The 23,770-nt window shown below is 47.5% G+C and overlaps 1 protein-coding gene across 1 annotated transcript in view; it reads right to left on the reverse strand.

Annotated features, from left to right (window-relative positions):
• Positions 1–246: 246 nt before the first annotated feature.
• Positions 247–23,770, reverse strand: part of MED26 (mediator complex subunit 26) — a 37,219-nt gene continuing 13,695 nt past the window's right edge. Inside the window, exons 2-3 of the mRNA XM_090289882.1 lie at positions 3,367–3,441; positions 247–2,949 (exon numbers count right to left, since the gene is read on the reverse strand). Of these exons, the coding sequence (XP_090146008.1) occupies positions 1,297–2,949; positions 3,367–3,441 (1,728 nt within the window). The 3' untranslated portion in view covers positions 247–1,296. The remainder of the gene's footprint in view (positions 2,950–3,366; positions 3,442–23,770) is intronic.

Raw genomic sequence — 23,770 nt, forward strand, 5'->3', positions numbered from 1 at the left:
AAGCTAGTAGGTGACTCTGGAGTTGGGAGGCAACATGGTGGCCCAAAATGAATGAAAGGTAGGTGGGTCAGTGTTCATGAAGAACACTAACAGGCTGACTCAGTCACTTTGCCTGCCCACCTCCCTGCAGTCTGGCTTTGGGGCCCAAACCCTGGACACAGGGTCCAGGTTTTCTTGGCTCATCCAGATTCCACGATGGGCTGATTTGGGTGTAAAGGACTAAATTAGAAATGATTCTCAGACTGGTTTGTGCAAATGTTTTGTTTTTTTTTATTTCCACATTTATATCACAAGGTGTCCACTTACTGGACCATATAGCAAAGTTGCTCCCTTCTGCATCCTGAGAACACAGAAGTCTAGGTACTGTACATTCACTAAGGCTCCTTGTTTTTGCAAATCGCATTATGACAATAACCATAAGGCAAACAAATCTAAAGGAATGGTCATGAGTGTTTCCAGCGCACAGACAGGTCTCCTTGCCAAGAGTACAGCTTTACACACCAGTAGCACCTGCGGGAACTTTATTTTGGGATGGGCCTCTAGAAAGGTGACGTTTTCTAGATATGTGCAAGAAAGGATAAATGAAAAGGAAGAAAGGAAAATTATTTGGCTGGTGGTGAGATGTAAGGGGGAATAAAATAAACTCTAGAAAACTTAAATTTCTGCAGCATTTCTTTAAAAACTGGGTTTGAACTGAAAACAGATACTAATGTGTGGATGCCCATGGAGTATGGGTCAAACTGGTTGGCCAGGTGGCCCACCTGCTGCCAGTAGATTTCTACATCTGAGAAGCTTCTGGCACCATGACAGAAACACTGGCTGGGTGGAGTGCAGAGGCCATAGGACTGCCCACTGCCTCAGGCACTCAGGGCCAAATTAAGAGAACAGAAAATGCAGAGATGAGATGTGTGCTCCTGTTGCTGTTTTAAAGGTAACATCTCCCACAGGTTGTCTGTGCCTGCCCGCAACCGAGATCCCAGCTCATGGGTGCTGGGACATGTCCGCACCTCTTCTGGGGTTGGGGAGTGATGCTCTTTATAGCTGGTTTGCTATAGAGTTCTGAACTCACTTTGCCGGCCTTCCTTCCACACGGTCCTTCCTTTGTAATATTGTTAGTAAACTGGTAGCAGCATTTCACAAAAGAAGGGAAATTTTGAGGGAAGAGCTCGGAGAGACCTCTAGACCCCTGCCCCTCCCTTCTGCCTCGGCTGGGCTCCAAACCACTGGAGGCTTCCAGCCCCAGCCGCCCTCCCGCTAACTGCAAGGTGGGAATGCACTTAGAGGCCGAGGGGCCAGTCAGTCTAAGCAGACATAAGGCAGAATATTCAACCGCCCGTCGTCGCCATGCGGGTCGAGCGATATGCACTGTGTCCAGTCATACCAGTTACCCTGTGTGTCCTGACACCCGTTCACCCCAGGCCACTGGTGGGCCTGGATTCTGTCCAGATCGTCCTGTGTAACCTGACGGCTCAGCCCTGGGAGGTCAGTAGGTGAGCCTGGAGGCAGTAGCACATGTGGCGTCCTGGCCTCACGCCGGGTGCTCTCCTCCTGCTTCAGGTACTCAGACATGAAGTGGTGGGCCCCGGGGGTCTGTGCGCCTGATGAAGAGAGCAGGCTGCTCTGTCGGCTTAGGTAGGACTGAATGATCTCATTGCGTGACAGCTCCTTCCAGTTCGTCTGCTCAAAGGGGCTTTGGAGGCTGGCCTTGGCCTCAGGATTGTCCAGCTCTGTCCTGGGCTGCTCTGTGTGCACAGGGCTGTCAGCCCGCACTGGCTCTTTCTGGGTCAGAGGTCTGATCTGTCTTGTCATGGGGTCAAAGGTGAGCTTCCGCTCTTTTAACCGGACAGGCTTAACGCCTGCCTCAGCCACTTGGCCGTCCAAGTTCACGGTGTAGTCACGAGGCCGGTACCTCTTCTTCTTTTTGCTGTCCGAGCCACCAGAGGAGGCCGCGTCACTGTCTGCCCTGGAGTCTGGGGAAAAGCCAGCCCGGGGCAGGAGGGGCTCAGCCAGTGGCAGTCCCGCCTTGCAGCCTGGCCCAGACAGCCGCTGGTGGCCCTCAGGCTGCTCCAGCCAGTGCACCGGGCTCTCAGTGGCACTGGGCAACAGCTCAGGTCGCCGCACAGGGGGTGTGGGTGGCTGGGCCAGTGGCAGCGGTGACGGCACCTGTGTGACATCTAGCGACTGGGACCGAGGCAAGGGGCTGGGCACAGAGCCCTTGGGTGTGTATGGGCTCCGCTGTCGGGCAAAGGAGCCCTCGTGTCGTGAGTTCCGGGGACTGAAGGAGCAGCGAGGTGGCCCTTTGGGGTGGGGGGGTCCTGGAGTCTCATCTCCTGTGTCCAGCTGCTGCAACACTGCAGCCTTGCTCTGCAAGCAGGGCCCAGGGGGCTTGCCCAGGCCTGGGGAGCTCGTGTGCGGCCTTACGGCATTGATGGGGATCTTGCCGCTGTGCTTGTCATTCTCACCCTGCTCCAGGCGGCTACCCTCAGAGCCCACATGCCTGCTGCTGTCCAGGGGGCCCAAGAAACTCTCGGGGCTTCCACCTATCCCATTGGTGGGGAGAGGTGATGAGTTGGGGACCAGAGAGTCATGACTTGCTTTGGAGACCTTGGGAGGCGGCCCAGGGTGGCCGAGGTCACGCTGGTCCCCCCGGCGCTTGCGACTGCCCAGCCTCTCCAGCCGCTGCCCAGGCAGTCTCTGGATATCATTACGGTTCTTCAGGTCATGGATGCTCTTGGGTGCACCAGCCACCCCCACCTCTGGCCGGCAATTGTGGGCACCCCCATTAGCAGAGCCAGGGGCACCTGCTAGCCCCCGCAGCGCTGCCTCATTCTGGTGCACAGGCTCGATGAGCTTCTGCCAGCTCCGCAGCAGCTTTTTGGCCCTCTTGGCGAGCTCCTCATTCTTGGTCTTCTTGCGGACGTCGTTAATGAGCTTCCCAAGTCGCGTCTCCTACAACCAGAGAGACCATGACACCCTGTGACCCCTAAACTACTGGCTTCCCAGACACAACCCACAGGAAAAATGGGTCCTTTGTGACATCTAAATTCTCAAATCTAGTCCTCAGACCCAAGGGTTTCAGGCCAGAGGCAGCATTCTCAGTAGCACCATCCTGTAGGCTGCTGGCTCCAAGGCCACTACAAGAACACTTTGTTAAGGAAGCTTTCTGGGTGAGAGCACATTATGGCAAAGGCAACAGCAAACAAAGAGCCCAGGGCCAGTATCACCCACTGCAGCCTACCCCAGGTACGCACCCCTCACCCGAGTATGCAGGGCATCCTGTGAAGGATGGAGCCCCAGCTCTGGGACTGACCCCTGCCCCCCGCCCCCAACCTCAGGTTCCTTGTACTGTAGGCTGGGTATACTCACCTCTAGTGCCTCTTTGGTAATGGGGTATTTCTCCAGGCTGGAGATGACTTCCAGCACCGCCACCATGTTCCGGATCTGCAAGACAAGAGCCATTCATTACATCCCTGCCCTTCTCCCTATCCTAGGCCACTCCACCTCTTCCACACCAAGAGCCAGTGGAGTTGCCAGCATCACTGAAGCCTCCTCTCCACATCTGCTCCCAGGGATAACATGGCACCTACCCTCCCATTCATATATATACCCACATGCCTGAGTGGCTATTACACAACTGAAACTCATGATGTTTACAAAACAAGATCTGCTCTTGACCCAGGAGATGCACTCTACTCTGCCATCTGATGGGTGAAAGGCTAAAGTGTTTATTAAATAAAATGCACCAAGCTTAAAAGATTGATACATAATAATCCAACAGATTTGGATACATTAACAAGACCTTTAGAATTCATCCAAAGACACCATAAAGAGAGCAGAAAGTCACATGGTGGGAGAAGACAGATGCCACAGAGCCCCAAGGATCCAAATCTGGACCACACAGAGACCCTGAGCAAAATACAGGAGGCTGCAGCACCAGGGCTCAAGTCTCCTAGTAATCAGGAAGTGTAGACTGAGCCCTTAGTGGACACACTGCACACGCCCACCTGGCAGAAACAGTACCGGACAATACCAGGGAGTTCTTTGAACAGCTGACTGGGGAGCAGTGGGCTTTGTCTGGTACAAATATGTGTGTATATTTTATGACCAAGCAATTAACGTCCCTTTAGGATACTTGTTGCAAGCTGGGCCCTATCCTACTAGTATGTGTTTCCGTATGTCACCACCTTGTTTAGTTGTCACAGCAACCCCAGGGTAGATACTAGTATTATTACATTTTACAAATAAGAGATGACATGAAAAGTTCAAATGTTATGACGACACCAGTGTCCTCTAAGAGTTGAAGGAACGGAGAAATTCAAGAGCCATAGAAATGAGCAAACCATAGCTTTTGTGCACCAACAAGATGAAGCTCAAACCACAGGGAGGGAAGCATGACAGAACACATATATGGCCTATTCCACATACACCAAGCACTATAGCATATTAAAAATTAATACAAAATGAACCACAGACCTAAATGAAAGTGAAAATTCTCATGCTTCTAGAAGAAACAAGACCTTTGCCACCTTGAGTATACAAAGATTTCTTAGGAGCCCTAAAGCACTAACTAGCCAAGAAAAAATATGGAGAAACTGGAAACTGGCAGAATGCAGTTCCTTGGTGCTGCACAGCTGAAGTCCCCATTCTCTGTGGCTGTTATCTGAAGGCTATCCCCAGCTTCTGGAAGGCACTGCATTACTTGGCTTGCTGCCCCACCCCTACTTGAAAGTCAGCACTGTGTGGAACTCTCACATCACACCTCTGACCAGTCAGGAAATGGTCTCTGTAAAGATTCCAACAGGCTGGACCCACTTGGACAATCTAAGTGTATACCCTTAATCACAAAAGTCCCTTCTGCTATGGTGCCACATGCCCAGGTTCTCCCCAGAAGGGGAGACATTCTTGGCGGCTGTTACTCTGCTGACCTTGTGTATTCCTAGCTTTTCTTATCTGCCCCATTTCCAGCTGAAAGTAGCACAGTGACCACAGAGCAATGACACTGTCCCTCACTGTGCCTGACAGAGCTCTCACAAAGCTGCCCCTCTGCCAGGGGCCTACCTGCACCCTGGCAACAACTGCCTCATCTAATGTTTTCATTTGGGGATGTGGCAGCGAACACATCCAGATGGCTCTAGAAAGGTACTCCAAGCTGACTGAGGGAGCGGGTATGTGGGGAAAACACAATCAACACCCTACATACCTTCAACGTGCTGTGAGCAGGGATGGCAAGAGGAGACTGCTGCAAGGAGGCCAGTCCCACAGGGAGAGCAAGGCCACCAGCTCCCTGTTTCCAGCCCTGGGATTCTAGCCCCAACAGGGTCCTAAGCTTGCCACATGGCCTGTCTCTACCCCAGTGACCTCTCCCTGGTGTATTTAGAGCTCTGGGTCCCCACACATTCCTGAACCAACAGTCCCTGCAGAGCAAGCCCAGCAGCACGGTGTCCTTGTCCTTAGGCAGACAATGTCCCACTGCCAGGCAGGAGGTGGAAGCAGAACACCCGGGCAGCCAGCTGGTGCCACAGACGTCCCACAGCTAGGACCCTCTTTGGAAGCTGCAGAGGAGCTGAGGCAGGCCCTGCCATAACTCAGATGGTATACAGAGAGGTCATTGGCCCTGTGGAAAATGCTGCCCTCTGTCTCCCTCCTTCTGCCCCAGAGCTGCATGGAAGTTCAGGAGTCTGGCCGACTCCAGACAGAAGGCTCCTGAACCTGCCTTACCAATCCACACACCCACCCACTCAGGAGCGGTAGGCCTCCCACTCTAGATGAAAGAGCCTGTGGGTAGAATGAGTAGCAGAGGGGAAATAAAGGCAGGACCCTCACCATTGCAATCTAACAAAGAACTGAATAGAGGCGGCTAAAAGCAGAGGGAGACATGCCTCACCTGCTAACTCAGCAGTCCTGGGCCTGGTCTGATAATATTGCCAGGTGTTCCAACGTCACAAGAAACACTATGATAGCATGAGAGGAGGAAAGTCCTTGAAATTCTATGTATCCTTTCCACTATCTGGGAAAGAAAGTCTTTGAAACTGCTCTCATCCCAAGGCCAGAAAGGCAGGAGAGGGTCCACAGTGCCCAAAGAAGAAGCCCATAGTTAATTGCCTACCTCTGGTCACTATCTGTTTTATCAGGGAATCCTTAATGCTTACAGAAAAGACCCATAAATAACTCTGGGTAACTGTCCCAACTTTAATTAACTGCCTCCCTTCACTTACGTGTTTTACAACAAGACGAACAAATGGAGTCTGGAGCGAGATAAGTATCTGGACTAACAGACCCCCACACATACCTAATTTTGGGTAGTCACATTGTCCGTCAACCAATATGTAACTTCTCACCTCCACCCTGCCAACTATGTAAGTCCTCAAAACAAAGGACTCACTCTCTTGGCTCTCTGGCCACTGGGCCTTTGGCCACCCTTGCTTTTGCTCTCCCATTCACTAATAAACTTTGTGTGCACACTAATAGGCTCGCTGATCTGTAATTCTTTACTGCATGGGCGAGAAGAACCAGGGTTTCTCTGGTAACAACAAGGTGAGCCTCCCATCCAGGCTCCATGACTGCAAAACCCAGCATCGATCCTCAGGGCAAGGAGATGGGTGTCAGCTAGAAGATGGGCAGACACGCCTGTCGCAAGGCCTTGGGAGATGGTGAGATGGCAACAAAGCCCTAGTGAGGGGAGACAGAAACAGAGTGAAGACAGTGGCATGAGCGGGAATGCCAGGAGAACACAACCTGCCTTCTATCAACTCTGGCTTCAGTGGGAGCTAACTGCTGACACCACCCCAACAGACCAACCTACCTTTCTGCATGAAAACACACGTTCTCATCACCACAGCATACATACTGCTCCATCCTGCACGGGGAGGGAGCCTCTGGACAGCTTTCGGCCAACTCTGAAGACCAGGGCTGATGTCCCCATGCAGCCTCCTGCTATCAGAAACAGCCCAGCACTTCCATGAGTCCCCCACCCCCTTTGCCTGTCTCCCTTGGGATTCTTCCCAGTAAAAAAACACCTCAAAACCACCTGCCAAGTGGCTTTCCCAAAAGGTGCAGAATCCACACAGCAGGGAATTTGAGCACCTGCAGCCTTTCATTTCTTCATTAGGGCTCCCTCAATAGTACAGATTAATTTGTATTTCCTGAACAATTAGTGAGACTAGAATCACCTCCCCCTTCTACCAATGATGACTTCCTGTGAACTGCTCACTACCCCAGCCCACTCATTCAACCCATTGTTTCCAGTATTTGACTGGTCTCTTTATTGGAAATAAATATTGCCCAGCCATGGAGCCCACAGAGTGGTGGCATTTGTCCCATACACATGGATACCTAAATGTCCTCAGGGGAGGTGCAAGACAGGACAAAGTTACTCTGGAATGGCAGAGAACAGGCAGGGCAGGCCAGGCAATGGGGAACAGTCAGAGAGGACCCTCAGATATCCACTGCAAAAGCAAGGCAGGAAGTCACCCCAGGTGTGATGCAGGTGTCTACGAACTCACCCATGATTATTCCATAACCATTTTGCTGATAGTTCTTATACTGAAGACTCATGGGGCATAATCAGGTATACTTAGACAGCTTGAACATGGATGTACATTTTGGGCAGCCAGTGTTTCCGACATCAAACTCGCAGGCATCTTCTCGTCTCAGAGGAGAGAAAAAGAACCCTCACTGAGCACATCCTCACTAGGGGCCAGGAAAGGGATACTCCTCCCTGCTGACCCAGTTCCCAGTGCTCTTATGGAGTCTTCTCATCACATGAAAACCAAGAGCGGGCACAAAGGAAGCGAAAGCCACTCAGAAAGCCACTCAGTCCCTAAGTCACTAATCCAGCCAGCTTAGCTGAGGACGTCTGCTGCTTGCCTCTCAGGGAGCAGGAAGAATGGGGTTGAACACACACAGACGACAGCCCCAAGGAGGGGACGGCACCCCTCAGAAGCAGACTGGGCAAGAGTTTGGACCATGGCAGTGCAGGCTACCACTCCTGCTCAGGTGATGTCCCTATCCTCCCACACCCTGGGTCATGTGGGAGCAATGAAGGAGCCTCTGCAAAATTCCACAGGGCGCCATGCTCCATATGAACACTCAAGGTACACTGCCCATCTTAATCTTTAATGACACATTTTAGACTCTTTACTGAAGAAATGATGCCACCTGGAACTTGATACAAAATAACCCACTTGCATGTCTGGGGCAGGAGGAAGGGTAGAAGAAACAATGTTGATCGGGTTAAGTAGGGTTTTGAGTAGGTATCTACTGATGCCAGGAGGTTACATTCTAATTTTGTTTGAAAGTTACCACAGTCTAAAAAAATCAAAAACAAAAACAACCACCAGTTATTAAATACACCTATTTCTTTACATTTGGATGAGGCACTTCGCTAGACCTAGAATGACAAAGCAGCTGTGTGGAGATGTGGTGAGCAGATACCCGTTTTCTAGCTCCTCACAATGGCTTTGTGCTGTGCCACCTGGTGCCTGCATGGGGAGAAGGCCAAGGGCTGGGTGGTTCCACAGTGAGCCTGTCTCCAGCTCCCTTAACCTCAGTACAAGGTGCCAAAACAGCCTGCACTCCTAGGGAAGAAAAGGGCTTGGGCATAGAAGGCCAGAAGCTGGCTGTGCAGCTCCTTCATGCAGGAGAGGCCCTCCTGCCCATAGCCATTACTTAGGGAGGGCGTGCCACAGGGTCCACAAAGGGCTCTCCAGAGGACATTGGCCACGGAGGGAGGAGATGGCAAGATGGGTCCCTGGCTTTTGATGTTGTGGCCAACCACAAGCCACACCAAAAGTCTTGTCCATCTGTGGGTGCCATCGCTCTATGTCAGGGGATATGTAGGTAAACCCCAAGCTCTGAATAATTGCCACCGGGGGGGGGGGGGGGGATTTCCACCCTAATGTGAAACAAGGAACCGAGACACCAGGCTTCAGAGTTTGTGAGCCCTTGGTTCACAGCTCTCTCCATGCATCAAGGGGTACCACTCCACCAGAAATTCCCAACCTCTTGGTCATGAAGCTGGACATATGCAGCCATGGTGAAAATGGGAAAACCCTGCACTCCCTGTGGTATGAGCACCAGTGGGACCAGCAGGCCTGACCCTCACAGGACCACTACTTGTTGGCTCCCTCCAGGAAACAAACTCTGTCTTTTCATCCTTGAAACCCCACTTTACAGGTACAGAAATTGAGGGTCCAGGGCTCATCATGCAGCTTTAGGTTGGTAGACTGTGGCCTTACATCAGCATCCCACCCATATGTTCTCCTGCCAACCTGCCACAGCAGGGAAATAGGTTACAAAAGCTCCTTGAAGCCACACAGGGCCAGCAGCTTCATGCCCAGCAGTATTCTCGGACAATCTTCAGGCTGCCTTGGCTTTCCTCTCTAGAGCCAGGGAAACCCACACCCTCCCACCAAAGTGGAGGCTTCAGCCCACCCAAGCTCACCCTGAGCCGCAAGCTGCTTAGTAAACGATGGTGGCACTAGAGTCTGCTCTCCTCCTGACTCTAAATGGCACACACTGAGGGTGGACTCACCTCGCCTCACTGTCTGGCCAGTACCCTGACCACCCTGTGGGCCTGCATCTGTGCAGGGCAGCCCATACCAACTTGTTCAGTGGGCTCAGGGAGGACTGGTTAGCAGTAAATACCATTTCAGTTCAAGGCAAAAGTCATCTTTTTTTCTTCTATTAAAATGCAGAATAGTCTAGACAACTGACAAAAACCACTTAGCTCAAAAGACTTTGGAAGTGTTCATCAGCAAGCAAGCTGTCCTTCCAAAACAAAACATGCCACAGATGGCACCCAGAGGCAACCAGACTTTGAGCCTTTCAATGTGCTGAGCATTCTAATGCCATCCTCAGCTGCGTCACCATCCCCTGCCAGCCACACAGCAGGTGCCAGTCATGTCTGCTGAGGGTGTTTGCACAGGGTGCATGAAACAGGGCTTTGCTGGATGAGGGTGTGCCTGTAATTTTGTCCCAGCAGCACCATTTTCAGCCATGGCAAGTCTTCCTCCTTCTGAAAACTCCACACATGTTCCCTGGCTGATGCTGTTCTGTGACTTAAACTGCCTCTGTCACAATTTTGTGCAAGAGACCATGTCTCACCCAGTCTTCCTGAGTGAGGAAAAGAAGTCAGTGCAGCTTGATCCTCCTCCTTGGCTCTGGAAGATGTAGCCTCCTTGGCCCTGCTCTGCCTTGCCTGGTCCCACAGCCAGACAGAAGGAACGAGGGGAACCTCCCTTGGGCACATGCCATGCCATGCTAGCACTCTGTCTGGGGAAGGCACCATCCTCCACCAGGACCCCGTATAAACCTCATAGCCACAGGAACAAAGTCTCACAGGAAGAACAACACTGGGGTGCAGAGTGGGGTTGTGTGTGTGTGTCTCAGGTGCAGCCGCGACACTTGCAAAAGCACAATAGCACTTCCTCATCAGTGGCCCATCTGCTCCCCAGGAGCATCTATAGCTGGAGCATGCCCACCGCCTGCACAGCCTGACTGTCTGCAGAGCACCTACAGCCAGAGCATGAAATTGCCCCTGTAACTTGGCCCAGGGGATGGAAATTCCCGCCTGTGCCCAGGCAGCAGGCAGAGCATGGAGGGGAGGGAAGGGAGGCACTACTCCTCCTGCAGCCCCAGTCCCTAAGCTGTCACCCTCTCTCTTGAATATCTCACCAGCTCTTCTCAACAAAACTATAAACTTAAACTGTCCTGACCCTTGATTAGGTCAGCAGAATGTACAACTGTTGCTGTAATTCAGTTCTTTTTCAGAACTCTTAATATGTCATCTGTGGACTAGTTTGTTACTACACTGACACAACTGGAAGGTCTGAAAGCCAAGCAGAGCATTTATTTCTGCCAGACATGCTCAGAGAAGGGCTGGTTAGCAGAGTATCCGATGACAGCATGCCGGGTGGGGGGGTTCTCCCTCCCAGCCTCACTCCTGTAGGAGCAGTAAGAATACCAGCTGTGCAAGACAGAATGACGAGGCGCTCATGGGAGGGGCACACACAGTGGTCAGCCCACATGCACATGAAAAGTGGGTGATCCAGAGTAAGAATGAGCCAGCCTTTTAGGAACTGATGAGCACCAATCTCCAAGAGTCTGATAAGTAAAACAGCAAGGTGAAAACAGTACACTCCTGTGCTGCCAACTGAAAATACCCGCCAGTGGGGCTGGGCAGACGCAGCAGGGCCCAACTCTGAAGCAAGATCAGTCACCAACCTGGGCCCTGCTTCTCTGTGTGCCGAGAAGCCTGGGCAGAATGTTGGGGCAAGCTCAGATCATGTCTGTAGGTTCTGAATGGTGCACTGACCACTGCACTAGGACACCCTGTATCCTCAGGGGCCAGGCCAGGCATGCCTGGCACACTCACTACCAAGCTGCTCCATGGCCCTACTGCAGTGCCAGGAGGCCACACCTGCAGTGTGCAAAAGGACCATCTCAGTGGGCATTCCTGCAACAGGGGAAACAGTGGGGAAAACCAAGGACACTGTCACCTGTGAAACAGGAGGGTGAGCCTGGGCATTCTGTGTCAGACATCACATAAGGATGGACACACATACACCACGACCCAGCAATTTCACTCCACGGTACGTACTAATAGAAACAGGAGTACCAAGAATGGTGGGGGGCAGCTGTATTCAGAACAGCCCAAGTGAAAAACACCCTCAGGGCCAAAGAGTAGGTGATGACTAAATTATGGTTTAGCCATTCAAAATAGAATGAAGGAACGAAGGAACTACTGCTAAACACAAAGATAAATTTCAAAACTGTCATGTAAAAAGCCAGATACACAAGAATACGTTCTGTACTGGAGTGCAAGACTCCTTGGTGGTGACAGAAGTCAGGGAAGTAGGGGGTGGGGAGTGACCAGGAGATAGAATAAGAGTGGCTTCTAATGAAACACTCTTATTTTTTGACCTGACCAGGGTGGAGGTTACTTGGGTGTGTTCACTTCATAAACATTCACTGAAATGTATAACTTATGACACAAGCACTTTTCTAGCTGTATGCTATACTTTAATTAGAAGCTGATCTTGTACAGAAGCCACCCTGTCCTAAAAACAAATGCCAGAGCTGTTGCGTTTGAGAGGAGGAAGAGGCTTGGTGAGCCAGTCCTTCACTCCCCTCCCCCACAGAGGCATAAACCCTCTGAAAGTCCCTGCATAATAAGGCCTGAGACCTGCTGCACCATAAGCCTAGACTACCTCTGAGAAACGCAGCATGCACTATGCTTCACAGCTCACAGAGAAACATGTCCACATGCTACTGCCCTGCATAGGGGTCAGTCTGGGGAGGACAAGGGCACTCTGAAGGTTCCAGAAAAGAAGCACTCGGTAAGTAACTCAGTGTCCCCAAGAGGAGCAAGTCTAAGGTTATTAGAGCAAGGCAGGCAGGCAGGCAGGCAGCACCCACTGCCTGGGCATCTGTTCCCTAACATACAGTGGTCTTCTCTGAGACCACAGACCTCCACAAGGGAGTCAAGACATTTGTTACATACCTGGACACATGTACATTTCTGACCTAACCTGTGCAGTCAGCCCAGGCCTGCCTCCATGCAACAGGCCATTAGCAAGTCATACTGGTGACAAGGGCAGAAATGGGTAGGTGGCTCAAGGGAAAGCAATGGGACAATTAGGATAAGAAGTCTGCATGCCCACACCATGAAAAAGACAGCAAAGAAAGGGAGACTAGAAATTAAAAGTGGAGAGGCAGGTAATATTTAAAAATCAATGTAATTTGCCAAAATAAAAGGTAAAAATGAAAAAGCCTTATAATCATTCCAATCAATATAGAAAAACATTTGACAAAATTGTACATCTATTCCTAATAAGAACTCTCTGCAAACTAGAAATAGAAGAAAATTTCTTTGGCTAATGAAGTACTTCTACAATGCCCACAGCTAATGCTATACTTTGATGGTAAGAGGCTGAATATTTTCTTCCTAAGAACAGATACAAGACAAGTATGTGAGCTCACCACTCCTGCTCAGTGCTGTCAGGAGATTCCAGCCAGTGCAATAAAGCAAGAAGGAAACAAAAAAGGTCATCTAGCTTGGAAAAGAGGAAGTAAAACTGTCTTTATTCACAAATAACAGAATAGTGTATATGGAAACTCTTACAGAATCTACAAGTTCAAAACATGGCTGAGAGAAATTAAAAGAGGCCTCAATTAATGGAGAGATACAGCAAGTTAATGGATTGGAAGAGTCGATATCTTTAAGATGTCAATTCTCTCCCAAACTAATCTGTAGATTCAATATAATCTCAAGCAAAACTCCATCAGGGTCTTTGGGAGAAACTGACAAGTTGACTCCAGAACTTATATGGAAACACAAAGATCCTAGAATAGCCAACAAACTTTGGAAAAAAGTTAAATTGGAAGACTCTCATTATCTGACAAAGACATAATCAAGACAGTGGGGTATTGGTGCAGAGACAAACATCAATGAAACAGAACAGTCCATTAGGAGACCCACACAAACATGGTCAGCTGATTTTTAACAAAGGTGTTACTCCCCTAATAGAGAACAAATAATTTTCAACAAATAGTGCTGGAATAATTGGATAGCCATCTGCAAAAAACAACATAAAACCCTTGACCCCTATCTCACAAGATTAACATTAACACAAAATGGATCATAAACCTAAGTATAAGAATTAAAACTAGAGAACATCTAAAGAAAAACATAGGAAAATCTTAGTGATCTTGGGTTTGGCAAAGACATAAAATATGACAAAAAGCATAAACTATAGAAAAAACATAAATTGGATTTCACCAAAATTGAAAATCTTTGCTCTTCAAAAGATGACAGTGTTATGAAAATGAAAAGGCAAGCTACAGACAGGGAAATATATATATAAGCTATGTATCTAAGAGAAGACTTGTATTTAAAACACATAAAAATTCTCTCAACTCAATAATAAAGATAGGCAAAGATTTCACCCGTAACTTTATTGATTTGGATATTTGAGTATGTGAGCTATCGCCCACTACTGGCCTCTCATGGTGGAGGCCAGGGGTGCTGCTAAACATCTTCCAATGCATAAGACAACCCCACAGCAAAGAATTATTTGACCAAAATGTCAATAAGACCAAGAAACTTTGCTAGCCACTTTTTAACACTTTTAACATGTTCAACCAGTCACAGCACCTCCTCCATACACTGTACAAATCTTTTTTCTTTGCGTTTTTACCTTTTTTGAAATAATAAAGCGTAATACGCCGAAAATGTTACATATTTCCTTTCATCTTCAATATTAAAATAGCTGCATACAAACTCACTAATTTTGATGTTTATTTTTAAACGCACACTGATATGACAGCTGTCACAATACAATCTAACAAAATTGTTTCAAATTAAGTTAAAGAAAACTAAGCACTACTAGAGCTATCATACAGAAAAAAACCAACGAACTTTTTGGCCAACCCAATAAAACTATGAGACACCACTACATACCTATTAGAATGGCTAAAGTAAAAAAGACTGACCATACCCAGTGAGGGCCAAGACATGGAGCAACTAGAATTCTCATATCCCACTGGGTGGGAGTTTAAGTGGGAAAATCACCTCAGAAGACATTTTGGCAGATTTTTCAAAGCCCATCAACATGTGAATGGATGAATGAATTGTAGAATACCCATAAAATAAAATACTTCTCAACAACAACAACAAAAAAGAACTATTGATACATACAACATGCATAATTCTCAGAATAGATATGCTGAATGAAAGAAAAGCCCAGACTGAAATAAAATTTTAAAAAGAGTATATGCATATTGCATGATTTCACAAAATTCTAGACTAATCTACAGTGACAGAAAGCAGATCAGCAGTTGCCTGGGGACAGAGGTGGGCTGTAAGAGTCAAAGAAGCCAGAGGAAACTTCTGGGACTGACATATATTTATTACCTTGTTTGTGGTGATGTTTCTTAGATGTATTTATAGGTCAAACTGTAGCAATTTGTACACTTTAAAAGTGCACAGTTTACTTCATGTCAATTACACCTCGATAAAGCTGTAAACAACTGTGGAGTGAGGTGATAGGTGCAAAAAGGTCCTAGAACAAGTAGGAAGGTGGTAGGCAAAGAGAAAGAAGGCTCTTTGTTGGAGGTGAGGCATCAGACTCCCAAGAAGACTTGGCCCTTCCTGGAGGTGAAGAGTGGGGCAGAAAGTTCCTTCTCCCGTCAGTGAAATGAATAGGACTGTCATACCTGGGCATCCCAAGGGTATAGTAAGGATGAACAACAACTGCCAAGTGTGTGTAACACACTCCTCATAGCAGACAGGACTCTGGGAGGCAGTAGTAGACATCAGTTTTTCCCTCTGGGATGTTCTGCATGCCCCCAAACACCTGTGTAGCCAACAACTGGAGACTCACCATGGATGGAGCTGGGTAACAGTGTCCCATAGGTTGTAAAATATTTATAAAAGGCTCACCAAACATCAAGGGCTGAATTTAAGGAGATAAACTCTTCTAAGTCTGCCTGCGGGGTTTCATCACATTTCAACTGGAGACCCAGAAGAGGGTGCCAACTTCCCATGCCCACATGGGGAAGGCCAGCACACCCACAAACATCTGCACAAAGTCTTAGGCAAATGGCCAATCCTCTTGACATGTAAATAGCTTCAGCACTTCTTTCCCCTCTGACCTCTGCATGGTTTTCTCCAATAGAAATTAAGCTCCTGTGTCTGAACTTGTCTAAAATCCCAACTCCCCCCTGGCCCCCTCCCAAACAGCTGAAGTACTCTCAAGTGTGTCCTAGGGTTCAGCACACCAGTGTCCCCAGGAGCCACTTGGACTCACACAATCTCAGCTCCAGCCCAGCTGTATGAGGAGATTCACACAGAGAGAGAGTGGGCAAAACACTCTTACCAAAGCCATGGGTTCTGCTTGGCACCTTGTGCCCAGGCAATTCAGATCCTCCCCAGCAGTAATGCCACCATCGCCACCTTCAACTTGCTATCCAGAGCACAGAGCCCTTTCCTGGTTGATCTCATCCAATTCCAATGACAACTCTAAATCCACAGATGTGATGTACCCAAGCTTGAATGTCTGCAGGCCAGATAGGTCACTGTGCTGTCCTGCTGGAGGTGGGCTACAGAGTCCCATGCCCCCAGCTATGGGACCCTGCCCATCCTTTGCCAAGCCAGAAGAGGGCCTCACCCAGAGATGGTGGTGTAACAGGTCCAGATGAACCACCACAGGACAGAAAAAGGACAGTTAATGGCTAGGCTGGTGGATGCTGAACAATGGCACCTAGCAAACGCAGGCTCCACCGCTCTCAGCCCTGCTCACCTGGCAGCCCCTCCCAGCAGCTGTTATTAGCAAATTGTGCCACACGCATCCCTTACAAACAGAAGCCCAACTGCAACAAGCCTCACTCCTTGACACTTGGAGTCTGTCATCACCCCCAACACCAGCTCTACAACTTAGGCTGCCAGGACCCCGGCCTCATTCTCTCCCAGAGTTCCTGCCCAAAAGGCACCTCTCCTCTTCCAAACTCCAAAGCCAGGGTTTTAAAGATAATTCTGCTTCAGTTCCAACAAGGACCAAACTGATGACTGTTACAACACTGGCGATGTTTTTCTAAGGGGAAACCATGCTTTCCCATTTTCTGGTCAACTACCTATACAAACCACTACCTTGGAACACAACTGTTCAAATGGTAGCAGCTGTTGGGACATCACTAAACCCTGTTTTGATAAAACAAGTCAAATGAAATAAAAACTCACACATACACCCTACACTCACAGCCAAGCACTCCACAGGACTTGACCAAAGCTGGCTTTGCCTGGGCTGGTGCTGCCTCTGCCAGATTCATACCTAGCCATACTCCACCTTGGGGCTTCGGCAGGGCCAATAGCACAGCACCTGCAATGTGGTCCGCACAACTCCCCAAACAGGGGAAGACTTCAACAGCCCTCAGCAACCTTCACAGATTAAGAGGTTGGTGCCAAGGAGCCCACCTGGAAGTCAAGGCAAATTTCATAGGGATCCCCTCCAATGCTGTGCAGAAAGACCAGCTTGCTCCCTTACATTGGCCAAGAGCTCTGGAAAGCATGCCCTTGTCCCAGCCCTGCCTTTCCGTGCCTTCACCACCTCTGACACTCCACTCAGCTCTTTCACTGTTGTCTGTCCTACCACCTGCAGGTATGTATCACAAGAATAGGGACCTTGGTCTTGTTCACTGTCACCTCCTAGGTGCCTGGAACAGTATCTGGCACAGAGCATAAACTCAATAAATGCTAACTGATGAATGAAAGCATGAATGAACAAACAAATGAACAGACGGATGAAGAGATGAATGCGGTCCCATCTTATTGAGCTAGGCCTAGGCCCTATCATGTTTACTCCAACTCAGGATCTGCAGCCACCAAATTAGTATCTGGAAAGCAAACATTTCTTGACCTGTTTCCAGCTGTACCTGCACTGTTCACCTTGAGGGTCATGGGAACAGGGTGATGATTCTCAGTGGTCCAAACACACCCCCAAAAGGACAAGGACAAGGACAAGGGTGCCACACTTGGGCAGCCAGGCAGAGGAAAAGTCATGGCCAGGGCAGGTGGAGGCTGCAGCCAGAGTGGCACAGGCTCTGTTACTCATCCAGGCAAACATGTTTGCTCAGCAGGGCCCAATGGCTTTGGGGAAAGTCTTCCATTTTCAACACAGTGGTCCTGGAAGTCACCGCAAATATTTTCTCCAACTTACCTTCTTGGCAACCCTGAAATTATTCCAGAGTTATATAAGGAGGGAGAAGGGGAGGAACCACGGGAAGTTTTTGCAAAGCCGACAGAAAAGCAATGTGGAAAGCAAACCTCACAATCCACATGGTAACTTGGTGACCAAATTATCTGCAAAATGACAGGCAGCACTGCTTGGCATGGCAGATGAGTGACAGGTTGCGGGTAGAGGATGAGGGCAAAGTGGAAGGTCCCAAATGCTTGAGGCTACTTACCACCAAGGACCAAAGCAACCACCTCCTCCCAACTTTCCCTGCTGGGAGCCTGACCACCTAATGGACTATTCCTTTAGCCCAGGTCCCACATGGGTTCTGGGGACACAACAGTGATAGCCCAGCCTGCCTCCCGCACACGCCTTATCATCCTCATTAACCCAGCAGCACCTGTTGGAAGCATGCTCTGTTCAAGGGTCCAGAACCCTGATTTTCTCTCTCACCAACGGAGCAAATAAAATCCACAAAACTTGTTACCATTAAAAAGTCACATCAACAACTATTCCCTGCATACCCTCCAATGGCTGCTAGACTGTGCAAGCTGCATGGCACTTGCAAGTCTCCTGGACTACTCCAGAGCTGGGCACCTTGCCTGCTGCCCTGCCGCCCTGCCACCCTGCCACCTGACAGGTCCACAGCCCCCGGGGCATCTGCAACACTAATGAAGACAATCTCACTTCTGACACTGGTGCATCAGGCCTGCTAAGCCATGCCCATCATTTATAATAAGTGTTAGGACTAACTAGAAGGGAGATAAAATGTGCCAGGATGACAAATAAACATAAGTTCACCAGTAGCTGAAAACTGAAAAAACATTACTGAATATAAATCTAACAGCTACAGTAAGTAAACGAAAGTAATAAACAATACAGTACAATGAGTGGGAAAACAACTGATACCTAATCCTGGGTCCTACTCACACTTTCTGATTTTGCCCCCACACGCATGAGGAATACATATCCCCAGATGCTCCCCTGGGTCCTGAGGTGAGAATAAGCCTTGGAGAGAGGTTGCTAGTCAGGCTCCAAATGCCACCTGAAAGTCAGCCCTTTACATTTTCCCACTTTACTCTTGTCTTAATTAATAGTGCCTAGGCTTTGAAGAGCAGGTTTTATCTTTTTCTTTAGTGCCATTAAAATAAATGCATAGCTATCAAAATAAAATGGGACCCCCTCCAAGTGAGTAAAAGTCCTTTTGCATGGCAGGCAACACTAAGCCCCTAGCCCACAGCCTTTGTGTGATGCACTGGCAGCCTCTTCAACTCACCGATGAGCTTGAGTGTCTCTCTGCCCCTCCAAAGAGATGCCATATTCATCTCACAGAAAAATCAGAAATAGGCACAAGGTGATTGTTCTGAAAACTTTGAAGAACATAAACAGTGTGGCATGTGAGAGAAAGACTTCCTCCCAACCACTAGCCCCAGAGAGGTGGTCACCTCAGCCCCAGAGCTCCAGGGAATGGGCAGCAGAAGATCTGGAGCACAGTGGTCCAGCCCCACCTTCAGGGCAGCTGGTTCATCATGTACCCTCAAAGGACTCTGAGCCTGGCCCACAAAATACTCAAACTAAGAGAACCTTTTAGCACCCAGCTGCAAAGGCACTGATGCCATCTTGGACAAGGAGCCTGTGGCCTGCACCCACAGCAGTACTCCTGCTCTCCTGGGGCTGCTGTACCCTGCACCAGGGTCCCAGCTGGCCAAGAGTAGTGATTCCACTGGAGCCAGCTCACAGCAGCCCATGAGATTCTAGGGTTAAGCTTTCACAAAACTTTCTGTGACATCATGTTAGTAGCTTGAAATTAGTCTTGATGGAAGTATTTAGACTATGGAAATTGACAAATACTACAAATTAGGGTTTGATTTATTGTCAGATTGGTGGGCTTTACACAATCCAATGCCTGTTTTTGTAAATATGGGTTTTTTTTTTCCATTTTATGTATATTTTTACTGAGGTGAAATTCACATGCTATACAATTAACCATGCAAATATATTTTTATTGGAACACAGCTACATCCATTAATTTTCATATTGTTTAACTATGCTTCTGTGCTATAAATAAAGGCAGAGTTGTGACACTGTAGGGTGAAAAATATTTACTATCTAACCCTTGACAGAAATAGTTTGTCAATCCCTGGGTTTTAGATTTTAAGAAAGTAATGGAGAAAATGTTAATAACACAGATTAAACTTAACAGTGTGTCATGCCTGTAGCTGTTACATTAAGACTAGCAAAACTGAAGAAATATTTTGCCAGTGTTTGAAAACTATTACCTGATTCAGCAAAGACATCACTTAACTCAATAACATAAACAAAAATATCAACTGATCTTCAAGTCAGACCTACACTCATAATTTGACTATAGATACAAAAGTTCAGCAACAATCAATGAAAGCAGTCTGTGAGAAACAACTGGCTACATGGAACTGACGATAGTGTTGTACATTTCATTTGTAAACTGTATGCTAAAAACATTCTTTATATCCGTAAAATTTATAAACATGTGTGTATCTATATGCATACCTTTTTCCTAGAAACACTTACTGACACACTGCACAATAAATTAAGAGTTCTTCATTATTTCAAAGTACTTGAAATAACATTTAAATGAAACTAGAACCCATTTGCATTAGTGTATTTCAGCATCACGTAAAAATGAAAAGAAGGAAGAATCTGGATTGTAAAGCACTGTTTACTTAAAAATAGTTCTAAGTTTATCATCTCCGCATGCAAATAGAATTTCTCCAGTGATTACCAAAGTTGAGCAAAATTTAACCTAACATATAAAAGTAATGTTCATGGACTCATCACTCCCTTTTACAAAGAGTAATGGTATTTGGAAAGTCCACTTTATACTTTCCTTTTCTTATAATTATACTGAAATATGATGCTCGTCTTTCCCTCCAGTCCCACTTCTAGTTTCCCTGGGCACTGTCTAGATGCCATAATCTCCATGTGTACCTGACATGAAAGAATCTGGAGTCAGTAGGGTGACAGCAGGGAGGGGGTGGGGCTCTTTACAATGGGTGGTCGGTTAGCAGAGGCCTGAAGAAGTCTGATGATCACAGATGTGAGGAGGAGGCCTGGACAGTCATGAATGAAGGAAAGGGAAGTGTAAATTGAGATATGAACGGAAAGGAAAGAAGGGCCCCAATCACAGAGCATCTGTGGACGGTGACATAAGGGAGTGGGGATGTCTATTCTACGTGCATAGGGTCTTAAGTACAGAGTAGTGTATACTGGTCTAGAAGGGACAAGAGGAAAGTTTTCTAAGAGGGAGATGACCAGGCTTAGACTAGAGGTGGAAGAAAGAGAATGAATAGAGAACTTACATTTTGGCAGTATAGCTACTACGACTTACAGTCCTGGTGGGCTAGACCCTAGTCCCCTGAGAGCATGAAGAATATGGGTCCACAACTGGTGGACTTGTCCTGGAGTAAAGCATTGCACACCCCTGCTCTGAACCTCCCAGAAACACACAAGAGGAAATACTTCTCTCCTCTCCACTGGCTGCTATGCCCTCCACACCTGATTGCTCTTAATAGTTCTCAAGTGCTCTCAGGCTAAAGCAATCTATTTCATTTCCTTTCCTTTCCTTTCCTTTTCTTCCCTTCCCTTCCCCTTGCCCTCCCCTTCCCTTTCCCTTTCCTTTCCTTCCCTTCCTTCCTTCCTTTCCTTCTTTCTTTCTTTTCTTTCTCTTTCTTCCTTCCTTCTTCCTTTTCTTTCTTTCTTGCTTCCTTCCTTCCTCTCTCTTTCTCTTTCTTTCTTCCCTCCTTTCTTTCTTTCTCTCTTTCTTCCTTTCTCTTTCTCTTAACTGTTTAATTGAAAAGACAATGGAGCATAGGAAAAACAAAACCAAAAACTGTTCCTACAGCCCCAAGAAAGTGGTTTCCATTTTACACAGTTTTAGTGTAAAACTTCCTAGTGTGCTTGGCTGACGATAATGCTTCTTTCTTCATCACGGCATGGCTTGTTCATTTCTCTAGAGCCTCGGGATCGTTCTTCAGGCTCTGTGCTACCCAACTCTGCTTTCTAAGCCTCTCCCATGCCTTTTAATTAATTACATTAACAATTATTATTACATAAATATATCCATTAACACTGTTAATAATTTCTAACAGTAAAATGACTAGATCAAAGGACATGAACATGGCTATGCCTCTTGCTACATAAACAGCATCCGGAAGGGTTAAGTATGAAGTAGCTCCTGGGTCCTGCCAGCAGGGTGGGATGGTGTGGGTTCAAGGGGGTAGGGTGGAAGATAGGCCCAACTTTGATTAACTGTCAATATCATTCTTCCCACATGTTTGAGTACAAGGTGTACATTTTTGTTAATGATATCAACATTTCTCTGGTGATGTCTGAGATCTTCCAATTGTTAGTTTTCAGCATGTTCTGCATCCAGAAAGGATACTGCTTCCTAAAGGCAATTTTGCACAAATTTGTTTTGATCACCCCCATCGGCAACTGCAGTACAGAAAGACTTGGAATAGTTCAGGGGAGTTCCAACCCAAGCACCTCTTCCAAAGGTGTGTGCCTTTCCTTCTCCACAAGCCTCGATTTTATTCTACAACCAATTCTTCCTGTTTCCCCCCTAGAGAGCTTTTAGAAATATGTAAAGTTATACAATGTTGTCCAGTAACTGCTGATTGCTCACACTAGGGAAGATATCTTTGAGAAAGAATGGCTGGCACCTGTGAAAACTTAAGTTCAATACCTACAAACTCCAAGGAAATGGCCTCCCTGCCCCCACCCCCAGAAAAATGGGGAGAAGGCTGATGTGTGTTCAGTGCCTACTATGTACCCAGAAATTTCCCTTCAGACATTATTTACACTTTGGTAGGGTAGGGCTTCTTCTCATTTTATACAGGACAGCAAAGAACTGATGTGATTTGTTCAAGAACAAACATTTCAGAGACATTGAGATATGAAAGTAAAGAAGGGCCCCAGTAGTAATTTGAACACAAATCTATCTCAAAATCCTTGCCCGTTAAATACTTTTCTTTTATTTCTTATTGTATTTTTTTCCCCATTACCATTTAGTCCCTTTGTACCCCCTTCCCCCCATAAATACTTTTCTTTTTTCCCTTCCTTTCTGTCTTTAACCACATTCATCAATCAACACTGGAGAAATGAGAAGGAGGCTTTCTTCCTCACAAGATCAGAATCATCAATGGAGCTGACACGGCTCAGAGGCTCCAGAGACGTGGGAGAAACAGGGCTGTCTGGTCAGGGAGGGGTTGGGACCAGAGGGTGACTGGGATGGGACAGGAGCCCCATCCTACATTCCTATGTCAACCCAGGCACAACCTCTTCCCCCACTTTCCATGTGGAAAAGAAAGTACAGCCCAGAGCTCTCACCCTCACAAAGCCCAAGTGATCTGAGGCCCTTCAAGTGCACTGTCCAATTCAGGTGGGCATTACAATTAAAACAGAAATTTAAAAATCAATTTCTTGAGTTACCAGCGCCGTGTTAGGTGCTCACTATTCCATATGCAGCTCGTGGCTACCATACGGGACAGCACGTACAAAGACCAGCTGCACCAGGACGTGGTGCTCTGGGAGGGGAGAAAGAGCTCTGCAGGATTCTTGCATACCCCTCTTCTGTCTGCAGTGGGCACAGTGTTGCCTCATGCCGAAAACAAAGGCTCTGAGGTCAGCTAACAAGCTACTTAACCTTGCTAAGCCCCAGTCTCATCTATAAAAGGGGTAATACCTAGCACAGAGTGAGCACATTGAGAGTTGATACTGTGGTCCACCTGTTTGTTATAGACGAAAAATAAAGACCCTGCAGAGAGACAGCCCTCATGAAGATGCAACCAGAAGACACTGAGCAGTTGATTTAGGTAGGGTTGGTCAGAAGATTCAATGAGATACAGGCTGAACTCCACCTAAAGGTCTATTAACAATTGATAGCATTAAAATCCCCTTTCTGGAAAGAAGGAACTCCTACCATTTGTGACAACTTGGATGGTAATGAAGAGTATTATACTTACTGAAATAAGCCAGGCAGTGAAAGACAAATACCATATGAT

This window comes from Furipterus horrens, unplaced genomic scaffold (genome assembly GCF_987537825.1).
Source record: "Furipterus horrens unplaced genomic scaffold, mFurHor1.1.pri manual_scaffold_10, whole genome shotgun sequence".
NCBI lineage: Eukaryota > Metazoa > Chordata > Mammalia > Chiroptera > Furipteridae > Furipterus > Furipterus horrens.